The sequence below is a fragment of the Apostichopus japonicus genome, chromosome 16 (assembly GCF_037975245.1).
Source record: "Apostichopus japonicus isolate 1M-3 chromosome 16, ASM3797524v1, whole genome shotgun sequence".
Taxonomy (NCBI): domain Eukaryota; kingdom Metazoa; phylum Echinodermata; class Holothuroidea; order Aspidochirotida; family Stichopodidae; genus Apostichopus; species Apostichopus japonicus.
Window position 1 is genome coordinate 15,951,524 of NC_092576.1, and position 20,613 is coordinate 15,972,136.

A 20,613-nucleotide genomic window follows, 5' to 3' on the forward strand; every position below is an offset into this window, starting at 1 on the left:
GAAAAAGAAAGTTGAATATTGAAGTGCATACGATTAAGAACCCTCTTGGCTGCATACAATAGCTGCTAAAACACTCAATATCCTGTTTATAAGAACTTGTTGACGGTTTGTATCACTTTCACACTTTACATAATATAGTGATCTCTTGAGCTGTGTTACAGTGCATGTATAAAGGAAGAACACAAATAAGTCAATCATTTTACTGTTATGTATCTGTGTCTGAAGAAAACTCTCCGTGAAGAAAAAGTCGTGAAGTTGGCGGACTAATTCAGTTTTGGGCAGATTAATATTCGTATTAATATTAATAACAGAAAAGAAGAAGAATTCCTGACACGCAATCGTTTTACAACAAAAGTATAATATTGTGAGGATTCGCTATAAGGTTTCTCTATTGGAATTCGAGTAGTTTGAATGTAATAAATATGTTTTCATTTGTAATCTCTATGGTTAATATTATATATATATATATATATATATATATATATATATATATATATATATATATATATATATATATATATATATATATATATATATATCAGTTTCCTGAAGGAAGGCAGAATTATAGTATTTTATATGTCGTAGTTTAAGAAAAGGGTAGAAATGAAGCATTTGTTTGCAATTATCTTTCTGTTGCTATGCCAGTTTCCAGGTTTTGCTAATTAAAATATGCAAAATCTATGGAAATGCGTTTCAAATTGTAATCGATGATAATAATTTAACAATGTTGTTCTTACAACAAATATGCATGCACAGCACACCTTTCAAATCACATCATCTTCTGTACGGCTACATTACGTGTAGAATAACACAGAGGAACGTACGTACAATATTAGCGAGTTACTATTGCTAGTTGGTGTATTAGTCGTCGGGAAATGCATGCGGAATTTTAAGAACGTTTATAGGCCTGGCATATTGTTGCATAATTAGCCAATTTGCTGACGAAAATTTTCATCCTTTTGCTTAACTTTTGCATGATGCTCATTATACTTTACAGTTGGAAAATTGTTGATATATTGAAAACTTGTTAAGTTACCCTCGCATATGAATGTCAGCATCTCAACTGTAGCGAAGTTGCAGAAACAGCATCTTCACAATTTAGCACCTTTGCGTTTTCTTGGAGATGTGTGTCTAACATGTTACTGATTTTCTCGCAGATAAGAACAGGAAAATGCTTGCGAGCAGGGTGACTACGTTGACTTGGTTGTGTGTCATTTTTTATTCACGTGTAGCTTTGTTAGCGAACGGGCAAGGTAAGCAACGTCCACAAAATACTGTTTAGTACTGCAAATGAAATATTTAGTCACCTTTAACATGTGTAGTTTACTTTCTAGCTCTACTTTAAGTAATTGCAGTGGTGCAAATTGTTCTGTTGTGTAAGCACAGTATCTCATCCAACCTATTTATCATTTTCTAGATGCATGTGGAGACCAAGGGATTTGCAATTGCTACTTTAAAGAGGAAGAAGCTATCCTCGTCTTTGTAGTTGACTGCTCATCACTTGGATTAACTCTGCCGCCTTCGAATTTCCCCCCGGAAACAAATAAATTGTGAGTCTGTCTTAAAACTCCTGAATGATTTGCAACTGTATCATAGTTTTCTGTATGGTTAGTAATGCGAATGGACAGTATGATCCCTGTTTCCGTGATTTTTACCTTAACATTCTAACATACATATTGTCAGGAAGACGTGATAACTTACGGTATAAATGAATGCAATGTTACATGGGAACATTATCAATTCAGACGGTTATGCCTTCCTTTAGGGCAATATCTTAATCGTTCTATACGAGTTCTCGGAAAACGAAGAAACTAAACGAACCCACAGTTGTGTTCAAAGTTAAAAATATCATACTCAACCATCTCCGTTGACGGAGTACAATACAAAAGTATTATTAAGTTGTGTATTTTTGTGTGTCGTGACCAGCAAGTCTACTAAGCCTAATGAAACGTAATAGCTGAAGACCAAGAAAAAAATCAAACACAATACATGTGCAATCTTGGCATGACCCAGGCCGGATTGAAGAATATGGATATATTTTTGGACCAAGTCAGTTAAATGTATATTTTACTCTTAAAATTTTCTATATTGATATGGTTTATATATAAATTTTCTTCGCCAATAGACACTCAGGAAATTGGAGCAATTATCAGGATTAGCATAACTTTGTCAGGGGACATTCAAAGCACAAAATGTGCATTTAAAAAGAGGAACATAGACTTGGGCTAGTCCTTAAGTGTTTATAACGACAAGTGTGTGTTTTTATGGGGAGGGGATTCAAATTGTCCATTCTAATTTAGGAAAAAGCCTAAGCGTTTACAAGGCGGGGAGTTGCCAGCACTGGGGTCATTGAAGCCGGTTATCTTGTAGGGGGTCTGTCAGATTGTGAAAGGTTTGTTTCATTTTCTCCTGAATCGACTGGGGAAACGGAGAGGGCAACATTAAAATTGATGAAATGCAACGCGCTACTCCACTCACATGCACCTGTGGGTGCTGCAACCTCATTAACATGTTCCCTCAAAGTGAATTTCAAATAACGAAATGTTAGAAAACGGAATCACTGAAAGTTCTTTTTTGTCTTTCAGCAATGATTATTGGGGTAACTACCCCCTTATCCCACATACCACAAGCTATCACGCCAGCATTATTTTCCAAATATCCTACAGGTCTGTCATGTAAAGTATTTACCCAGGACAAAACTCGTCTTAAACATAATTTGCGACCGGAGTTAAATGTAAACATATTTGCGAACCTGTTTTAGAAATTATTGCCATTGTTCCTGGACAAGCATAAAAACTAAAGTCAAACATTTGTTTAGTGCAATGCACCCATCTGCATATGTTCGACAACAATTTGCGAACATTTCATTGATTTCATTGGCTGTAGTTAGCTAAGGAACTTTTACAACTTAGTACTCATTGTCCAAAAAGTTTCAAACTCCATGTACCGGGAAGGCTGCCCGCCCAAATTTCCCGAGGACAAGAAATTCGGGCAAAAGTCCTGAAAAAATTCTGGCAGCCTAAGAAGAGAAAAAAAAAAATTTGTATATATAAATATGCAGTAGCTTGCCCGAATCTTTTTCAAATGTTTGCCCGACAATTCTGTGAGAGGGTTTATGTTATTTGTTTTGTGACATTAATAGGCCTATTGATTTTCTGTTGTTAGCATCATGTTGCCCGATTTTTTTCGTGTAACACCACCGTTAGCGCAGCTAATCTGGGCTACCACGCTGTTTGCACTATCAAGAATTTGTCTAACTAGTCAACTGTATACCTGGACATCCCCGACATGAGTGTATATAAGAAACGCTTTCTTGTTCATGGATGGTAGGGGTGCCTACAAGCCTTAAAGTACAGGTTTATCGTATTCTTTGTTATTTTTTATACTTTTTTTGTGAGACAAATTGCAGTCTCACCCGACACAGCGACATTATCCACTGTGTTAAAATAATAAATACGGAAACTTAATAGGAGCTTAAAAAATATACTGTCCTATTTTTCCACTTCAAAGTAATCTTACCATTTTGTTAATCCTCCCTACTAAATCTTATTAAGTAACGTATTCTCGTACATTTGAGTTAACATGATTTTATGTATTTATAGAAAATTAAGATTTATCGTATATGTTATGTTTTTATACAACAATATATACAGCCTACAATATATATTTCTTATATACATAGCTTTTGTTTATTGTAAACTAACCCATGAGATTCGTTAGACTTCTTGTATATTATTATTTTCAGGATAAAGGTAACCCTGCTTTTCTTTTAATTTTCGGGGGGGGGGGTGGGGGAGGAGTTTGCACCGCTAACACATTCTCATATATCCATTAATATTCGTACCATAAAAAGTAATATCATCCTAACTTTGTTAAAAACCCATCATTTTAGTTCATAATTTGGTTGAAAATTCCTTTCATGGATCTGTCAGCAAATAGCTTGTGGTCTCTCCAAATAACACCTTTTCTAGTCTCGAGAACATCCAAATGATCCAAACGTTGTAAATTTGTGTGTCTTTTCGTTGAAATGAAATCGTTGTGATGTAATGAGCATTTTTAGCCAAATATGATCACTTAAAGTGTACTCTCATTGAACACTATCGAACTAAAGAATTATTTTGATCATGAGGATGCGTTGTCGTTTTAAAGGAATAATTAAATACTGTCTCAGGTTTAGTAAACAAAGTAATATGCAAGGCCGGAGCTAGTGAAATCACCTACTGTTGTTCCCCCTTTATGAACATTTATATCGTAGATATGTAATTCACTTCATTAAACTGTGTTAATTGCAAGCTCATTTGGGAGTAAAATTATGTAAGCATGTCAAAAATATCATCATTGTGGGTCAACACGTGTTATTAAATACATATTTACACATGTCGTGACTTTCATCCAGCATACTTAATAATTAATGAATCTCAGCTTCTTTTCAGGTTACTTAATAAAAACAACTTGACGGCTCTCCCTGAACCATTATTTTCTGATATGATTTCCTTACAGTATTTGTAAGTTTACATATATTTTCAATTTATTATTAAGAGGCTAGGAAACATTTAGGGTTTCTAGGAACTATTTAAACCTGACTTTTATCCAAGAAAAAAAAAACTTTCTGTTCAACATTGATAAATTTACCAGAAATGATATTGCTTTTAATGACGTTTGCATCCGGGTATAAAAATATGGTATATATAAGGGAAAAATCTACGCTATGACTGTCATTGTCTTTAAACCTTCAAAATGGGAGTTAAAAAGGCAAATGCATTGTAATCATACTGCAGATACATAAATTTGAGACAAAAAATAACACAATGAGAAAATTATTCTTTGTTTGTACCAACTTATGTATTTCATGTTATATTTTATCTACATGACCATAAACTGAAATTTAGTACGTTAATTTCTTACATGAATTAAAAGGAAGAAAAATACCTCTTGTCCCTGTACAAAAGTGAATCAGTGAAACAAATACACCCCACAACTGCAAGGGAGTGTCATTTAGCACCAAGAAGAAACACCATTAATGGCTTACAATACAGTTCTGAGGGGCGTACCAATACGCCCCGCTACTGGTTGGAGTGTCATTTAGCACCAAGAAGTAACAACATTTAGTGGCTTGCAATACAGTTCTGAGGGGCGTACCAATACGCCCCACTACTGGTTGGAGTGTCATTTAGCAACAAGAAGTTACAAAATTTAGTGGCTTGCAATACAGTTCTAAGGGGCGTACCAATACGCCCCGCTACTGGTTGGAGTGTCATTTAGCACAAAGAAGTAACACCATTAAGGGGCGTACCAATACGCCCCGCTTCTGGTTGGAGTGTCATTTAGCACAAAGAAGTAACAAAATTTAGTGGCTTGCAATACAGTTCTAAGGGGCGTACCAATACGCCCCGCTAATGGTTGGAGTGTCATTTAGTTCCAAGAAGTACCAACATTTAGTGGCTTACAATACAGTTCTAAGGGGCGTACCAAAACGCCCCGCTACTGATTGGAGTGTCATTTAGCACCAAGAAGTAACAACATTTAGTGACTTACAATACAGTTCTGAGGGGCGTATCAATACGCCCCACTATTGGTTGGAGTGTCATTTAGCAACAAGAAGTTACAAAATTTAGTGGCTTGCAATACAGTTCTAAGGGGCGTACCAATACGCCCCGCTACTGGTTGGAGTGTCATTTAGCACAAAGAAGTAACACCATTAAGGGGCGTACCAATACGCCCCGCTTCTGGTTGGAGTGTCATTTAGCACCAAGAAGTAACAAAATTAAGTGGCTTGCAATACAGTTCTAAGGGGCGTACCAATACGCCCCGCTAATGGTTGGAGTGTCATTTAGCACCAAGAAGTGACAAAATTTAGTGGCTTGCAAAACGGTTCTGAGAGGTGTACCAAAACGCCCCGCTAATGGTTGGAGTGTCATTTAGCACCAAGAAGTTACACCATTAGTTCTGAAATAACATAATAACACCATTAGGTGGCTAAGAATGCAGTTCTGAAGTCCGTACCGATACACCCCCTACTGCTCGGAGTGTCATTTAGCAATAAGAAATTACATCATTAATAACAACAATAAGTGGCTTACAATGCAGTTCTGAAGGATGTACTATTCAGACCCTCAGATTGCTCTAATGGGCATACTGATACCCCTACTAATAATTTTATACCAAAAAAGTACAATAATAAGAGAAGTCACTGTAACCTTACCCAACCCTCCCACCCCCCCCCCCCCCCGTTTTTATTTCACACACACTTAAAACAAGCATTTTAGGATTTGCAGAGTAGAAGACCATGTGGCTGTTCCAGTGTTGCCACTTCCTAAAGATGAACACATATACCCTACAAAACAATTAACCTCCCTGTTGTCCCCAAATGACCTTTGACCTTCACCAAACTCAATACGCTTCTTTTAATCAGTGCTATACACATTTTTTTCATCCTCTGTGATCTAGGATCATCCCTAGCAACAATAGGCACAGTAAGTTCTGTGCCATCATCCCATCAAAGTTTCCTTGCAATGGTTTTCCTCTTGAACGCAATGGCCAGACCAAACAGACTCAGTGTGAGCATTTCTGTGTCATCTTCAGAAAAAAAGAGAGAAATAAAACTTTATTCTACACTGACAGTCTAACCATTTTATTTATTTTTTATCTGTTGCATTGATAGTAAAAAAACAAATGAACAAAGACTGCAAATGTTTTTTTTTTTGATATAAGTTAGCAGGACTATACTGTCATATGCTTGCAGTGCTATCACTCTGCTGTCCTCTACAATCTGATTAATACTATGACAGAGGTCACATGTCTGCCTGTATTAGTAGCCTACATGTTGTTCCCATTATACAAGTGAAGATTCCATTTGAACGTAATGTGTCCCCTTGGAGTAATATTGAATTAAAACATTGAATTTAATTTGATGTGACATTTGACCTATGTTTTTGGGGGGTCTGCTAGACATAGACTTTAACCCTAAAACACCTTCATACCAAGTTTTAAGAAAATCAACACAGCCATTTAAGAGGACTGTTTGACATAAAATTGGACACCCCACACAGACAACTTTTACCCCTCCCTCAGTCAAACACTTCCGGTGACCATGCAATACCCCACAATGAATGACCCCTATTGGGAAAACTAACCACTACCATGGCAACTGTTGCGTAATACTGTTAATGGTCCAACTGGCAAAGGAACTACAATATTGTACCTAATCCTCCCTATGAGAGTGATTAGATAACAATTATTTGAAAATTCACATACTGTAAGAGAGCGATTCTGTGTGCACAACACAAAGTTATCTGTTATGTGTAGACAAGGACTTTCCATACACACTTCCAATGTCTTAATGCATAGGTCATTGCAACCTGAATATACAATATGGAGGAATGAGATGAATAACTGCTCGGCAGAAATTCTTCTATAACAAGAGCCCAAGGGCACTGTGGTTCCTTGCTTGGGGTATATGACAATACACATAATATTATCAAGCAAGATTGGGCTCAAATAGTCCAAGTAATTGTGGTCCTACATGTTCCCATAAAGTAACCAACACTATAGACAACACTTTTGTGATCACAAAATGTGATCAGATTTTTGATCAAAAGACACTTTTGAGATCTAAATATGGCGTCGGAAATGTAAGAAATATAAGAGACCTACAAGCGTGTCAACAGATATGATAACATTGGTGACCTCAGATGACATGACCTTTAAGTTTTATAATGTTCCACCACCCCATTCACAACTTGTCCCAAAATATCAACCATTTCACACCTTGGCATTGAGATTTAATTGCATTAAATGTCAAAAAATTAACTTTGAACTTGTATACATAACTTCACACACAAAGGTCACCCGGAGGTCAACCAATTGACATTTTTGATCGGTGAGACCTAAATAGAGCATGACTGTAAAAATTCAAACATTTTTTCTTTGCCCATTTTCTCCCCCCCCCCCAAAAAAAAATACTACTTTTTCTAACATTAGCTGACCTTTGGTGACGTTGGATCACATGACCATTAAGTTTGAAAATATTCCCCTATACCATTTGCAACTTGTCCAAAAAAATCAACCTTGTAACACCTTGGCACTGGGAGTTATTGCATTAAATGTCTGAAAATTAACTTTGACCTCATATAACTTCGCACACGAAGGTCACACGGGGGTCAACCCATTGACATTTATGATCAGAAGGTACCTTTAACATCTGAAAATAGCATCGAAACTGTAAAATTCCACAAAACACGAAAAGGTCACCAGAGGTCAAATTGAGGTCAGGGGTCACCCAGATGCGGGTCGACAAATGGATTACATTGAAGCAACTCCCAACCCTAACAGACAATTTGTTCTCAAGTTATCACAAAAATACTAGTTTTTTTATCATTAATTGACCTTTGGTGACCTCGTATCACATGACCGTTACGTTGGAAAATATTCCCCTATACCATTTGCAACTACTCCAAAAATATCAAGCTTGTCACACCTTGGAACTGGGAGTTATTGCATTAAATGTCTGAAAATTAACTTTGACCTCATATAACTTCGCACACGAAGGTCACACGGGGGTCAACCCATTGACATTTATGATCAGAAGGTACCTTTAACATCTGAAAATAGCATCGAAACTGTAAAAATCCACAAAACACGAAAAGGTCACCAGAGGTCAAATTGAGGTCAAGGGTCACCCAGATGCGGGTCGACAATTGGATTACATTGAAGCAACTCCCAACCCTAACGGACAATTTGTTTTCAAGTTATCGCAAAAATACTACTTTTTTATCATTAATTGACCTTTGGTGACCTCGGATCACATGACCATTAAGTTTGAAAATACTCCCCTATACCATTTGCAACTTGTCTCAAAATATCAACTGTGTAACACCTTGGTACTGGGAGTTATTACACTAAATGTCTGAAAATTAACTTTGACCTCATATAACTTAACATACAAAGGTCACCTTGGGTCAACTTATTGACATTTTTGATTGATGAGACCTAAATTAGAGCATCAAACTATACAAATTCAAACATTTTTTTCTTTGCCCATTTGCTATCCCCAAAATACTAGTTTTTTAACATTAATTGACCTTTGGTGACCTCGTATCACATGACCGTTAAGTTTGAAAATATTCCCCTATACCATTTGCAACTTGTCCAAAAAAATCAACCATGTCACACCTTGGAACTGGGAGTTATTGCATTAAATGTCTGAAAATTAACTTTGACCTCGTATAACTTCGCACACGAAGGTCACACGGGTGTCAACCAATTGACATTTTTGAATGGAAGGTACCTTTGAGATCCAAATCTAGCATCAAAACCAAACATTTTCTTTTTTGCTCGTTTCCTCCCAAAATAAGCACATTTTTTTCTAATGTGACCTTTGACCTTTTGACCTTGGTTTCAGGTGTAGTTTAATCTCCTGATTCCAAAAAACAAAAACGACAAGTCTGTACAACCATCCTAACTCCGACCGAAAAACTTTGACCCCATATAACCTCGCATATAAAGGTCACACGGGGTCAACCTGATGACATTTATGATCAGAAGGTACCTTTGACATCTGAAAATAGCATCAAAACTGTAAAAATCCCCAAAAACATGTAAAGGTCACCAGAGGTCAAATTGAGGTCAAGGGTCACCCAGATGCGGGTCAACAAAAGGATAACATTGAAGCAACTCCCAACCCTAACGGACATTTTGTTTTCAAGTTATCACAAAAATACTAGTTTTTTATCATTAATTGACCTTTGGTGACCTCGGATCACATGACCGTTAAGTTTGAAAATGCTCCCCTAACCAGTTCACAACTTGTCCCAAAATATCAATCTTGTCACACATTGGCACTGGGAGTTATTGCAGGTTTAATATTTCCGGTTTTTTGACCATAACTGACCTTTGGTGACCTTTGTGGGCACCAAAAACAATAGGGCACACCTTCTCCATATGGCGGATCTATAGTCCAAGTTTGGCCTCAATCCAACTTTCCCTTATTGAGATAGAGCGTACCCAAGCAAGCGTCACAGATGCACACACACACAGACACACACACGCACACCCACACACGCCAACCTGACTGCATAGGTTCCTTTTGCTAAAGCAAGGAACCAAAAACAACATACATAGTAGTCACCTTTACCTCAATGCTCATCTGATGCCTGGTTTCCCCTATTTTGATGTGCTTGTTTGCTAACCAAAGTTTTGTATCTTTACATTCTTGTCTGGATTGTGGATGCCACCAATAACTTCATAATGGTATCCATTTGCCTGAAAGAAAAATTTGTTACAAAATGTGAAAATGAATATATCAGTAACTTAAGTCAAAGTAGCGTAATATCAGACTTTTGTCCTCAAAGATCAGGTGTAATTGACATGCAAACAGAAAGCCACGGGGCTTAGTGATTCCTTTGCCTATTGTTATTGTAGGGCATTGGAGGGGAGAGTTCTACTGAGTACATGGGATCCACAGTGAAATGAAAAAAAATCTCTTGCAACTATTAGCAAAGGAGAACTAAATGTGTACTCAAAGATATGGTGTGGACAACCCTGAGTTATCATGTTTTCAAAGGTTTTTAATATTATGATGTGTGTAGGAATCCACATGTCAAGTAAAAGATCTGTTCATGTTGTTCTTCTTGTCTAGGGCTAATATTGCCATGTGCATGGTGAGGTACCATGTTTAAGAAGTTTTTCAGACTGAAATTAACTGACCTTGAGTGACCTTGACCGAAACAGCCAAAAAAATAGAAGACAAATGCTTAATTCCTATCAAATTTGAAATTTACCAAAACTTCACTTCTTCAGCTAGAAAAGTTGTCAGTTGTTGACCACTAGTCAGGGTTTTTGTTGAGAAATGAAGTAGATGGGTCAAGTTGAAAAGTAGGCGGGACTGTCTGTACGCGGACATGGGGGAGGGGTCTAACCCCCCCCCCCTCCCCTTTGCCGGAAAATTGCAATTTAAAAAGTCTCTAGATGCAAAATGGTGCAATATACAGTTGTTTGGTCAATGATATTGCCCCCTCCCAATCACCCCTTTCTTCTGTCCTATTTTTCTTTTTTTCTCCTGAATTTTTTTATTAACACTCGGGTCATGGAGCCTAGGGAGGTAGCTATGCCACTGAACCGAACTTAGCAAGGGTGTGACGAACTTGCTGCATTAAATGAAGTGCCATCATAAGAAAATGATAATAGGTCTACGGTACCTACAAAGTGAGTAGGATTTTACTGCCAAAAAATACCCAACTAGGTCTGTGATAGAATTTAGTATTTATATAGTATTTATTTCTCTCGATTTTTTTCGTCTAATTTTTTTTTTTAATTTAATTTTTTTTTTTTAATTTAAATTTTTTTTTACTGAGCGTTGCAAAGTAGCCGGGTCCTGTACGTTCAGTAAGCGAGTCATTTGCCCCGGGTCCCGGCTACTAACGAAAACCCTGCTAGTGACCTCAAATGACCTTGACTTCTCCCAACACACTATCAGCTGAGTATTTACTAAGAGTGTCTTCATACTGAGCATTAACTTCATGCAAGCTGTACTTAGTGAGATATGTCTTCAGAATTTAACTAAAATTGACCTCAAATGACATTTGACCTCAAAAAAAGTTAACATTATAGATGGCAAGTATTCAATCAGAGGAACAAATTTGACATTCTATGTAGCTTTATTCTTTGAGTTAGCTCATTCACAAAGTTTTCAGGTTTAGACCATTGGTTATCTCATATGACCTTTGGCCCCTCCCAAAGCAATAACAGTGAAGAATTTACTAAGGTGGTAGATACCGAATACATTCTTCTAATTGTTCAAAGTGTGAACTTTATGTAAGCTGTACATGGTGAGATAACCTGTTAACAAAGTTTCAGATTTTTAGGTGGTGTGGATCTCAAACAATTTTTGACGTACTAAGTAACAGCAAGTGGTAAGAACTCGGTTGAGGAATAAGCATACTAATTTCACTTAACCTTTACTTCAGTAAGGTCATTTATAGGGTTTTTTACGGTTGACCACTGGCAATTAAATAACAATTGCAGCTGAGAATTTGCTAAGGGGTAGCTTTCTACCAAGTATGAACTTCATGCATATTGCACTTGTTGAATTATCAAAGTTTTCAAAATTTGAGCTAAGGCATCTCTCTCTCACATATGCACACACAAGCAGTCACTGCTGCATGGTTTTTGATAAACAATTATAAAGCACTCCATTATAAAATTCACTTTATAATCAAGTGCTGATTACTCACCGTGGGTTCTGAAAAATTCTCCAAGTTTTCCAAAGTTGTTGCTATAACAGTCAGTGGTTGATATTGTGGTTGTTAAAATCTAACATAGCCTCTTTTAGTTTGGTGAGAAATTACACATTCACTCCTCTCAACTTCCAACCAACTTCTAGATTTTCTATGTCAATATTTGCAACACCTGTGGAGAAGTAAAAACGATGGTAAGTAAATTTCTGCAAAGCTAACATCAACTGACAGGGAAATGCCACACTGTAGGTATGCAAAAGGTTTTCCGTAAACTTTGTAAAGCTAAAGATACTATTCAAACCAAATGTACACAGTGACTATAATGATTGTTAAAGTATGTTGAGAAGCAATGTTCAATTAATGAACACATTATTAATGGGGTTCTGACCCCTCCCCGAAAACACTCAAATAAAAACTGATACTTCTATTGATGTTGTAAATTTCTGGTGAAAAGTCAACAGTTGAGGCAGTTCTTAATGGGCATGCAGTAGGAGGCATACAGATGGCTCAGTATGAAGGAGACTGCACAGAAACTGGTGTAAAATGAATTTAACAGCTGCCTACTGTCCGTTTAGTTGTGGGCTGCTGAATTTTACTCATACAGTATGCGGGCCCACCATGGTAGCCACAGGAAGAAATTTTGACTAACAAAAGGCCAAAAATAGATTGCTGAAAATGGAAGATGATTGTTTTAGCATCTATGACAAACTTTGATCAATGTTTTTTCGTGTTGAAAATTAACGCTTATTCAAATTCTCTTCAATTTTTTTTTTGTTCAGTAAATTGGTGAACCAAAAAGTTTTGGGTTTTTTTCCCTTTGTTTTTTGGTGGGCCAGATTAGATTGTCTGGCATGCTCAATCTGGCTAGTAGGGGCCCCCTGTTCTAAAACCACAACAGTTCCAATTCCTGAGGCAGTATATTGTACTGCTACCGTACCTGACAGCTTCTAAGGGTTCTCACCTAAGAATGCTGCATTGACTTCCTTCTTGATGAATTCTAAAGGGCTGACAACTGGCTGATCCTTATTACTCTTCCTCTTTTTGTGAAGCACAGGTAACTTGTGCTGAGCCTTTCTTTTCTCTTTACTTCCTGATGTTGAAGGTCTGTTTTAAAGTGGAAAAGAGCAGTTAGTAAACCTGAATATGATAATATGCTAGTGGCCTTTGACTCCTTGGACTCCAATATATCAACCCCAATCTTGGCCCAATGTCTGACCCAGAGGGGAGAAGGGGTACACATGAGGCTTTCACCCCCATGAAATTGAAGACTGTAAGCATTTTACTGCACTGGTGCATGTCAGTCTCTGAAGCAATAATATTCCTTGTTACTATATTATATTGATTCAAAACTAATTATATAGTTGCCATAAAATTTTAGGATTTTGGAGCAGCCGACAACAGGAACGAAATTAGGATTTAGGAGCACTTCACGTTTTAACAATGTTGATATGTTAACACTATCCTGGCTTCACTGATTAAATAGGCTTACGGCCTAGCTCTTGCTAAGTTGGAGTTGGACGTGACAATGTTATTTTCTACGAAATTTTAACAGATTTGTAGGTGCAAACAACAAAGACACACGTTTTTGTTTTAAATGAAAGCTGAAGGTTAAGGAACGTGAAGCATCAATCGAATTAATCAAATAGCTGCACGAAATTAGGACTCACCTTTGATGTTGTGACCTAGCCTACACAGACTTCAGTCTAGAAATAGTGTGCACGCTACCTAGGGCCTAAGTTAGAGCCCGTAGAGGCCCCTTTTCTTCTAAGTTCTATTTGAGGCGTATTACAACGAACCGAACTTGTCAAAAAATTAGCAAAATCGCTTGGTCAATAACTTCCTGGGCTCCTGCCTTTAATTGTACCGTAAATTGTCGAGAGGAATAATAAGTTTAAAATGCCGGTATATCCTAGTCATTGAATCAACTTGAAGTAGGCCTAACGTTTAATACTAACTCGCATCATGTAGTGTACTTCACTTTTTCACCTTTGACCCTCAAGTTTTCTGTCAAATTCACGTACGTACATAATATAAGCTTAAGGAGGTAGCACTTGTATGTTACTACGCGACTGTGGTCGCCGTTTTCTTGTTCGTCGGAAAATATCACAGAAACAGATTGTAGTAGTAGAAACCGTCAGGAGTGTCACTCGTTGACTTGTTAAATGGCTGTCAGCGTTGCTTGTTATTGCACTTGCTTCAAGTAGCATTTTTTCACTCACAATCAAGTCAGAATTGATTGAAATATCTTTTCTAATCAGTTTGGGTTGTAGACAAGCCACACTACATGACACCGACGGTTTTTTCTTGAAAGTCAGTCTAGAGCAATGTATAGGGTGTTCATTATGTGTTTGCATGAACAACTTAAAAATAGTAATACACAAAATATGACGACAGATCATGAAGAAGTTCGAATTCAATGTATAACGTTAAATGCTTGTCTACACTGCGGTTTGACACCTGCAATCACAAATAAGTTACGCTTGGCAGTTACATTAACACACTGCGGTTCAAGCGTCCTTTGACTCGAGTCAGAGAACAATAGTATTCACTGTTGATGTCAGTTCTGCATGAAGATAAAAAACACTGATAATGTGCATTCTGACAGTTAACCCACCACAATGGAGGTTATAGGTCGGTTAATTACGCGGTGACTTGATTCGGGTTTTCAAGAATGGTATGGTTTAGACATTTTATCTTTCACTGACCTTGTTTTCAGGTTTGCCAAGCAGAATTACCAAAGATCAATGTCTTAAACTACAGAAGTTATAAGTACCATATATTTGTCAAAACTCCTTTTTATTCTCAGAGGGTTATGGAATAATTTGTCTGAGAAAGTTGTACTTGCAAGTAGTGTACGAACATGGGAAGTATCACTTCCTTGGTAAGAATGGCTTTGGGTGTTCATTTAGAATATTTGAGAACAAATGGAGAGTGAATGCTTCCAGGAAAGTACTTTTTGACAAGGGCGTAGGAACCGGGGGGCTGGAGGGCGCCAGACCCCCCAGTGAAAAATATGGGGGGGCGGAAGTATCATTCCGCCCCCCGCTCCGCAAGTCAGAAAACCCCTTTTTCATTTCCAAATGAGAAAAAAATCTCATTTGGAGCATCAAATTGCATTTAAGGCCAGGTGAAAATGCAAAATTCTTTACAAAATGGAGTGGGAGTTGAAGTGTGCTATATTGCACCAAATTGCATCTGAGGCCACCTGGAAATGCAAAAAAAATCCAAAGGGGAGAGGGACACCCCCTCCCCTTAGACCCCTCCCCCAGGCCGGCCATCAGTCTTCAGCCCCCCCCCACTCAAAAGTACCTTCTACGCCACTGAGAGCTATGGTAACATCAACTACATATTATGCTGATGGAATGTACTTACAAGTATTTCAAGTTTGTTAAGTTTTCGAAGATGTTGGAAGAAAGTGACTGGAGTTGGTTGTGGTCCAATCGCCTGCAACAAAGAAAGAGAAAGCAAATTATTTATATCTGTAATGCAAACGTAAAGCGACCTCAAACATGTTATTACTCCATTTGAAGCGATTGACTGTGCACCTTTGATTTGGCATTCTATATATGATCTAGGAGTTGTTCTTAACACACCCACCGGTTTTGTTAAGACACATACAGAGGGGGTAGAAGCGAGGAGGGGAGGGGGTGCACAAGGAGCACGTTACCCTCAAAAGTGCACCCTTATTGTAAAAAAGACTCCATTTGTTGAAAAATTAAATATTATTGTTGTTAAAAAAATGTCTAAATCTATGAGTGACCTTTTGTTGACAAACATTCAAATACAGGATTTCGCAGTATGAACGCACAAAATGAATTACTTTGTTTGAGGTAACTTTATGCTTTGGTATGTTGGACCGTTCTGCGACTGAGTAAAATAACATTAGCTTCTAGCAACGGGATTGCGAATTGAATCACGTCACGGAAATGAGTAATACTTCCTTATATTTGATATGTAATAATAAATAGATATGTGAGAATTGCAAAGCTGTATCCGGCTTACAAGGAATGCAGCCAAATATTTGACAATTCAAGGGAGATAGTTTAAAGATTATACAGAAACGAAATATCAGAAGAAAAAACAACAACAACTAAGTATAGCCGCTGATGAAGCTCCAGAAGGACATGTCTAGGTTTGTTACTGGTTTGATGTAGCTCTGCAATTGCATTGACCACTTTGCCTCTAAAGGAAGATCCTGATTGATTTAAAAGTCAAACTCTTTATATTTTGTGGACCCGTATAGGCCTCTTTATCTCCACTGTTCCTATAAGTAAGTATTTTTGTATATTTAGTTTGTTAACATACGTATTACTTACAAAGTTTCCAGGTTAGGTAAACGTGCAAACACATCAGGGGAAAGAACACGCAGCTTATTAGTTTGTAGTTCACTGCAAGAAAGGTAAACTATGAGATGAATTCACAACAGGATGTGCCTTGCTTTCTAACATAAACACATAAACATGCAAATGATTGCTCTAAAGAAATGTATCTGAAAATTGTCTGTATTTCCTCAAAGCGAAATGGTACACAAATCAGTGTTCTTCATAAAAGCAATTATAATGATATTAATATAATATAAATAAATTTAATAGCCAGTATCCGTTTTTGGTTCACTTGGATAAATAAGGAAAGTGTAAAAAGGTTTATAAAACTATAACAATGTTTAAAAATTGCACGATGTGCAACTTTTAATGACATTTCATGAACTGTCAAATGTGTTCGGAAAATATATGAAATACATTGCTTATGACCGTATCTGCATTGCATTTCAAACTTTAACGAGAATGTATATAAGCCATAGTGACTAATCAACAAGCACAGACAAGTTAACGATTGCACTATTGAAAGATTTATCGTATTTTCATGAATTAACATAATCATTAATTTACTTACGCTGTGCGTGCTTCAGTGGCGTAGCCAGACTTTTTCATCTGGGGGGGGGGGGGCAAAGGGAGGGGGCGAAGGGTCTGATTGGTGGGGCAGGCTAAGCTAGTACAAAAGACATACCAAACAGTTTGCATGACAAACTGTGGCAAATCGGGTATTGTGTCAGCAACGTAGGGCACAGATGGTCACTCTAGTTAGCTGACGTTTTATGTTATTTCCACATAGGTATTATTAACGATAAAACAGATCACTGAAAAAGTCATCGATAGTTCTCTTTAAAAATCTGAATAGACTATGCTCTTTCTGTCAGTATTCAAAGATGATCAGCATGATATCTGACTGGCCTGGGAGTGTAACCACCCCCCCCCTCCCCAATCAACAAAAGATGTTATCATTCCCCCTTCGGGCCCTTCTTTTGCACTGTCTAGGGCTCACTCAAACAGTTTAGCGAAGGTTAATTCGCCTATTCTGATGACTGTCTGCGACGAATTCGTCCAAATTGATCCCCTCAGACAGTTCCCTTTCGATATGTAAAACTCCGAGATCACTAAGGCGAGTGTCTGACATTGTGTTCCGCAGATAGGTTTTGACGAGCTTCAATGTTGAGAAGCTGCGCTCGCATCCAGCACTCAATACCGGAATCGCAATGGCAATTTTACAAAGGCGTAACAGCTCTGCAAAGACATCATTATATGGCTCCAGAAACGATGTCAGCGACAGGAGGTTGGGTGGTGGCGTCTCTCCCGTGTTAGCGAACTAGCGCTGGAGGAGTCTCTGTGCTTGCGGAACCTCGTGTTTGAGGTCTTCCATGCTCGCATCGAAAACTTGGCCAAACTGTTCGACGCTTTCCATCGAGAGGAAATCCTGATATACTCTCTGGATTCAGTGATTGGATCCCTCTCATGATCTGGCAGTTTTCTGTGGAGAAGCGCTTGTTCATTTCCGCAAGGGCGTAGGAACCGTGGGGCTGGGGGGGGGCCCAGCTCCCCCAGTGAAAAATGTGGAGGGGCGGAAGTATCATTCCGCCCCCCCCCCCCCCCCGCTTTGCAAGTCAGAAAACCCCTTTTTCATTTCCAAATGAGAAAAAATTCTCATTTGGAGCACCAAATTGCATCTAAGGCCTGGTGAAAATACAAAATTAAGTTTACAAAATGGAGTAGGTGTTGAAGTGTGCTATATTGCACCAAATTGCATCTGAGGCTACCTGGAAATGCAAAAAATTCCAAAGGGGAGGGGGACACCCCCTCTCCTTAGACCCCTACCCCAGGCCGGCCATCAGTCTTCAGCCCCCCCCCACTCAAAAGTACCTTCCTACGCCACTGCTTTTTGAAAACGCCTAGCAATTTTAGCGTGCTATGATTTGGGGCGATTGGCTATGCACTTTCAATTTATTTTAAAAGCATACCCATATACATGCAAGAACCAAAAACTCCACTTGGTTATTCTTAACACAAAATATATTTCATTATACGGAAATAAGTCCAAAAATTTTCCTCACCTTAATGCTGTTTGGGATCGGCGGTATATTTCGAATCTTCATGTAATTGTTGACAAGGGCTCTTTGGTTCCAAAAGTAGACTTCGGACAAGTCCGAAAAAAGAAAAATCTTGAGTCTTCCTCTGCCACACACCAATTTCTTGGTCTCGTCATTTTATAAAATTATTATTTAGGCGTTTCGAACTTTTTCGCAACTTCGGCTCTACGATTTTGCGTTTGGTGCATCCGTACATGAGCAGTCTAACCTTGTCAGGGTACAAATACGTTGGTGGTCTGAACAACTCCCTGGTCTAACAAACGTATACGTATGTGTCTGCAACTACGACAGTGAAAATTTACGATATCAAATAATAGTGCGGATGTTTGTGGTAGAAAAAAGACAACAATGTCTGGTTGAACATCTCCACGTTTGCGGTCAACATCGAGAGGGCCGATGAAAGATGATATTACGTAATCATTCCTATCACGTTGCGTTCTCTCACACAGGAAATGAAGGGTAACGTTTTTTAAGTTGACGACATGCCATGGCCTTAGCTTTTAATTAGAACTATAGTTGTAAATAAAGAAAACAGTGTGTTTGGCGAATAGGATCATTTATATACCTACCAGTATGTGTATGCATGGAGGTCAAAAACAGGTAAAAAAAAACAGGTAAAATGGAGGTAAAAAACAGTTTAACCTCCTATATATATATATATATATATTTATATATATATATACATAAATATATATTTATATATACATATATATATATATATACCTATATATAAATATATATATATATATATATATATATACCTATATATAAATATATATATATTATTATTATTATTATTATTATTATTATTATTATTATTATTATTATTATTATTATTATTATTATTATTATTATTATTATCATTATTATTATTATTATTATTATTATCATTATTATTATCATTATTATCAATATTATTATTATTATAGAAAACCAGAGAAATAAGATATGACTCATAATTGAAAAATAAGGAGTAAAGTTTTAGAAAATATATTAGAATTTCGGTCACCTTGGGGCCTTCGTTAGCAATACTTGGCAGTCGAATGAAAAGTACAAAATATACTAACACAATGAAAGTATGACGCTAGATAAGTGTAAGTTGCATTGATGGAATTAAAACCAAATAAACCATGACTATACAGGAAGCGGATGAATGAGCAAAGAACGGATAACATGTTTGTAGAACTGATAGTTGTTAAGGCACTTAAGGGGTCCCAAGTCTTTGTCGAGGCCGGTGACTTAATACGAAAGATCCAATCGATTTCTTTACGTTTACGTTCAGTAGCGAGCCTGAAGTTGGGGGGGGGGGGAGGGGGAATGCAGTGGCTGAAATTCCAACTTGATGGGTTTTGGAGCCAGAAAATTCCGACTGCTGCCTTGTACCCCCCCACCCGCACTACTCGTGAACGATACGGTCAGTGTTAGTCAGACATCCCATCTTTCGCGACTGCAATTTTGTTCCGAATTTCTTGCGGTACATTTGTAGCACTGGCCCTCACTTCACAAACTTATTATTCACTCTGGTAAAGCGGGTAAGCAACTGAGTTGAGTTATCTGCTTGATAGGCTACATAGACTACTAACTACAAAAGCTATGTTAATGTAACAAAGGGGAAAACCTTTTTTTCAACAAATTATATTCGACGACATAGTGAATTACCCCAAAATACAGTGCTTTTTCCTAGCGCGCTTAATATTTTTTTCTTGGGGGGGGGGCTATTTATCACTCACATGATTTTTTTTTTAAATTGTTCCCTTCATTCCAACTGAGCATTGGGAACGAAATGAATACTTAAACATTTTGCAAAAGTTTTTTTTTTGCAAAGAGTTGACGACTGATACGATAAGTTATCAATGAAACATTTTGCAGAAATGTTTCAATTGCTCCATTGGAATGAAGTGAACAATTGAACATTTTGCCAAAAAATGTCCAATTGACGAGATAAGATATGTTGTCAAT

The 20,613-nt window shown here is 37.5% G+C and overlaps 2 protein-coding genes across 6 annotated transcripts in view; one reads left to right on the plus strand and one right to left on the minus strand.

Annotated features, from left to right (window-relative positions):
* The window catches only part of LOC139982960 (uncharacterized), a 499,934-nt gene that overhangs the window by 154,385 nt on the left and 324,936 nt on the right, over positions 1-20,613 (minus strand). The gene's annotated exons all lie outside the window — the stretch shown is intronic.
* The window catches only part of LOC139982959 (uncharacterized), an 83,661-nt gene that overhangs the window by 10,008 nt on the left and 53,040 nt on the right, over positions 1-20,613 (plus strand). For all 5 annotated transcript variants that reach the window (XM_071996183.1, XM_071996184.1, XM_071996186.1 and 2 more), the window contains exons 2-4: positions 1,158-1,253; positions 1,418-1,550; positions 4,434-4,505. In XM_071996183.1, coding sequence (XP_071852284.1) covers positions 1,158-1,253; positions 1,418-1,550; positions 4,434-4,505 — 301 coding nt within the window. The remainder of the gene's footprint in view (positions 1-1,157; positions 1,254-1,417; positions 1,551-4,433; positions 4,506-20,613) is intronic.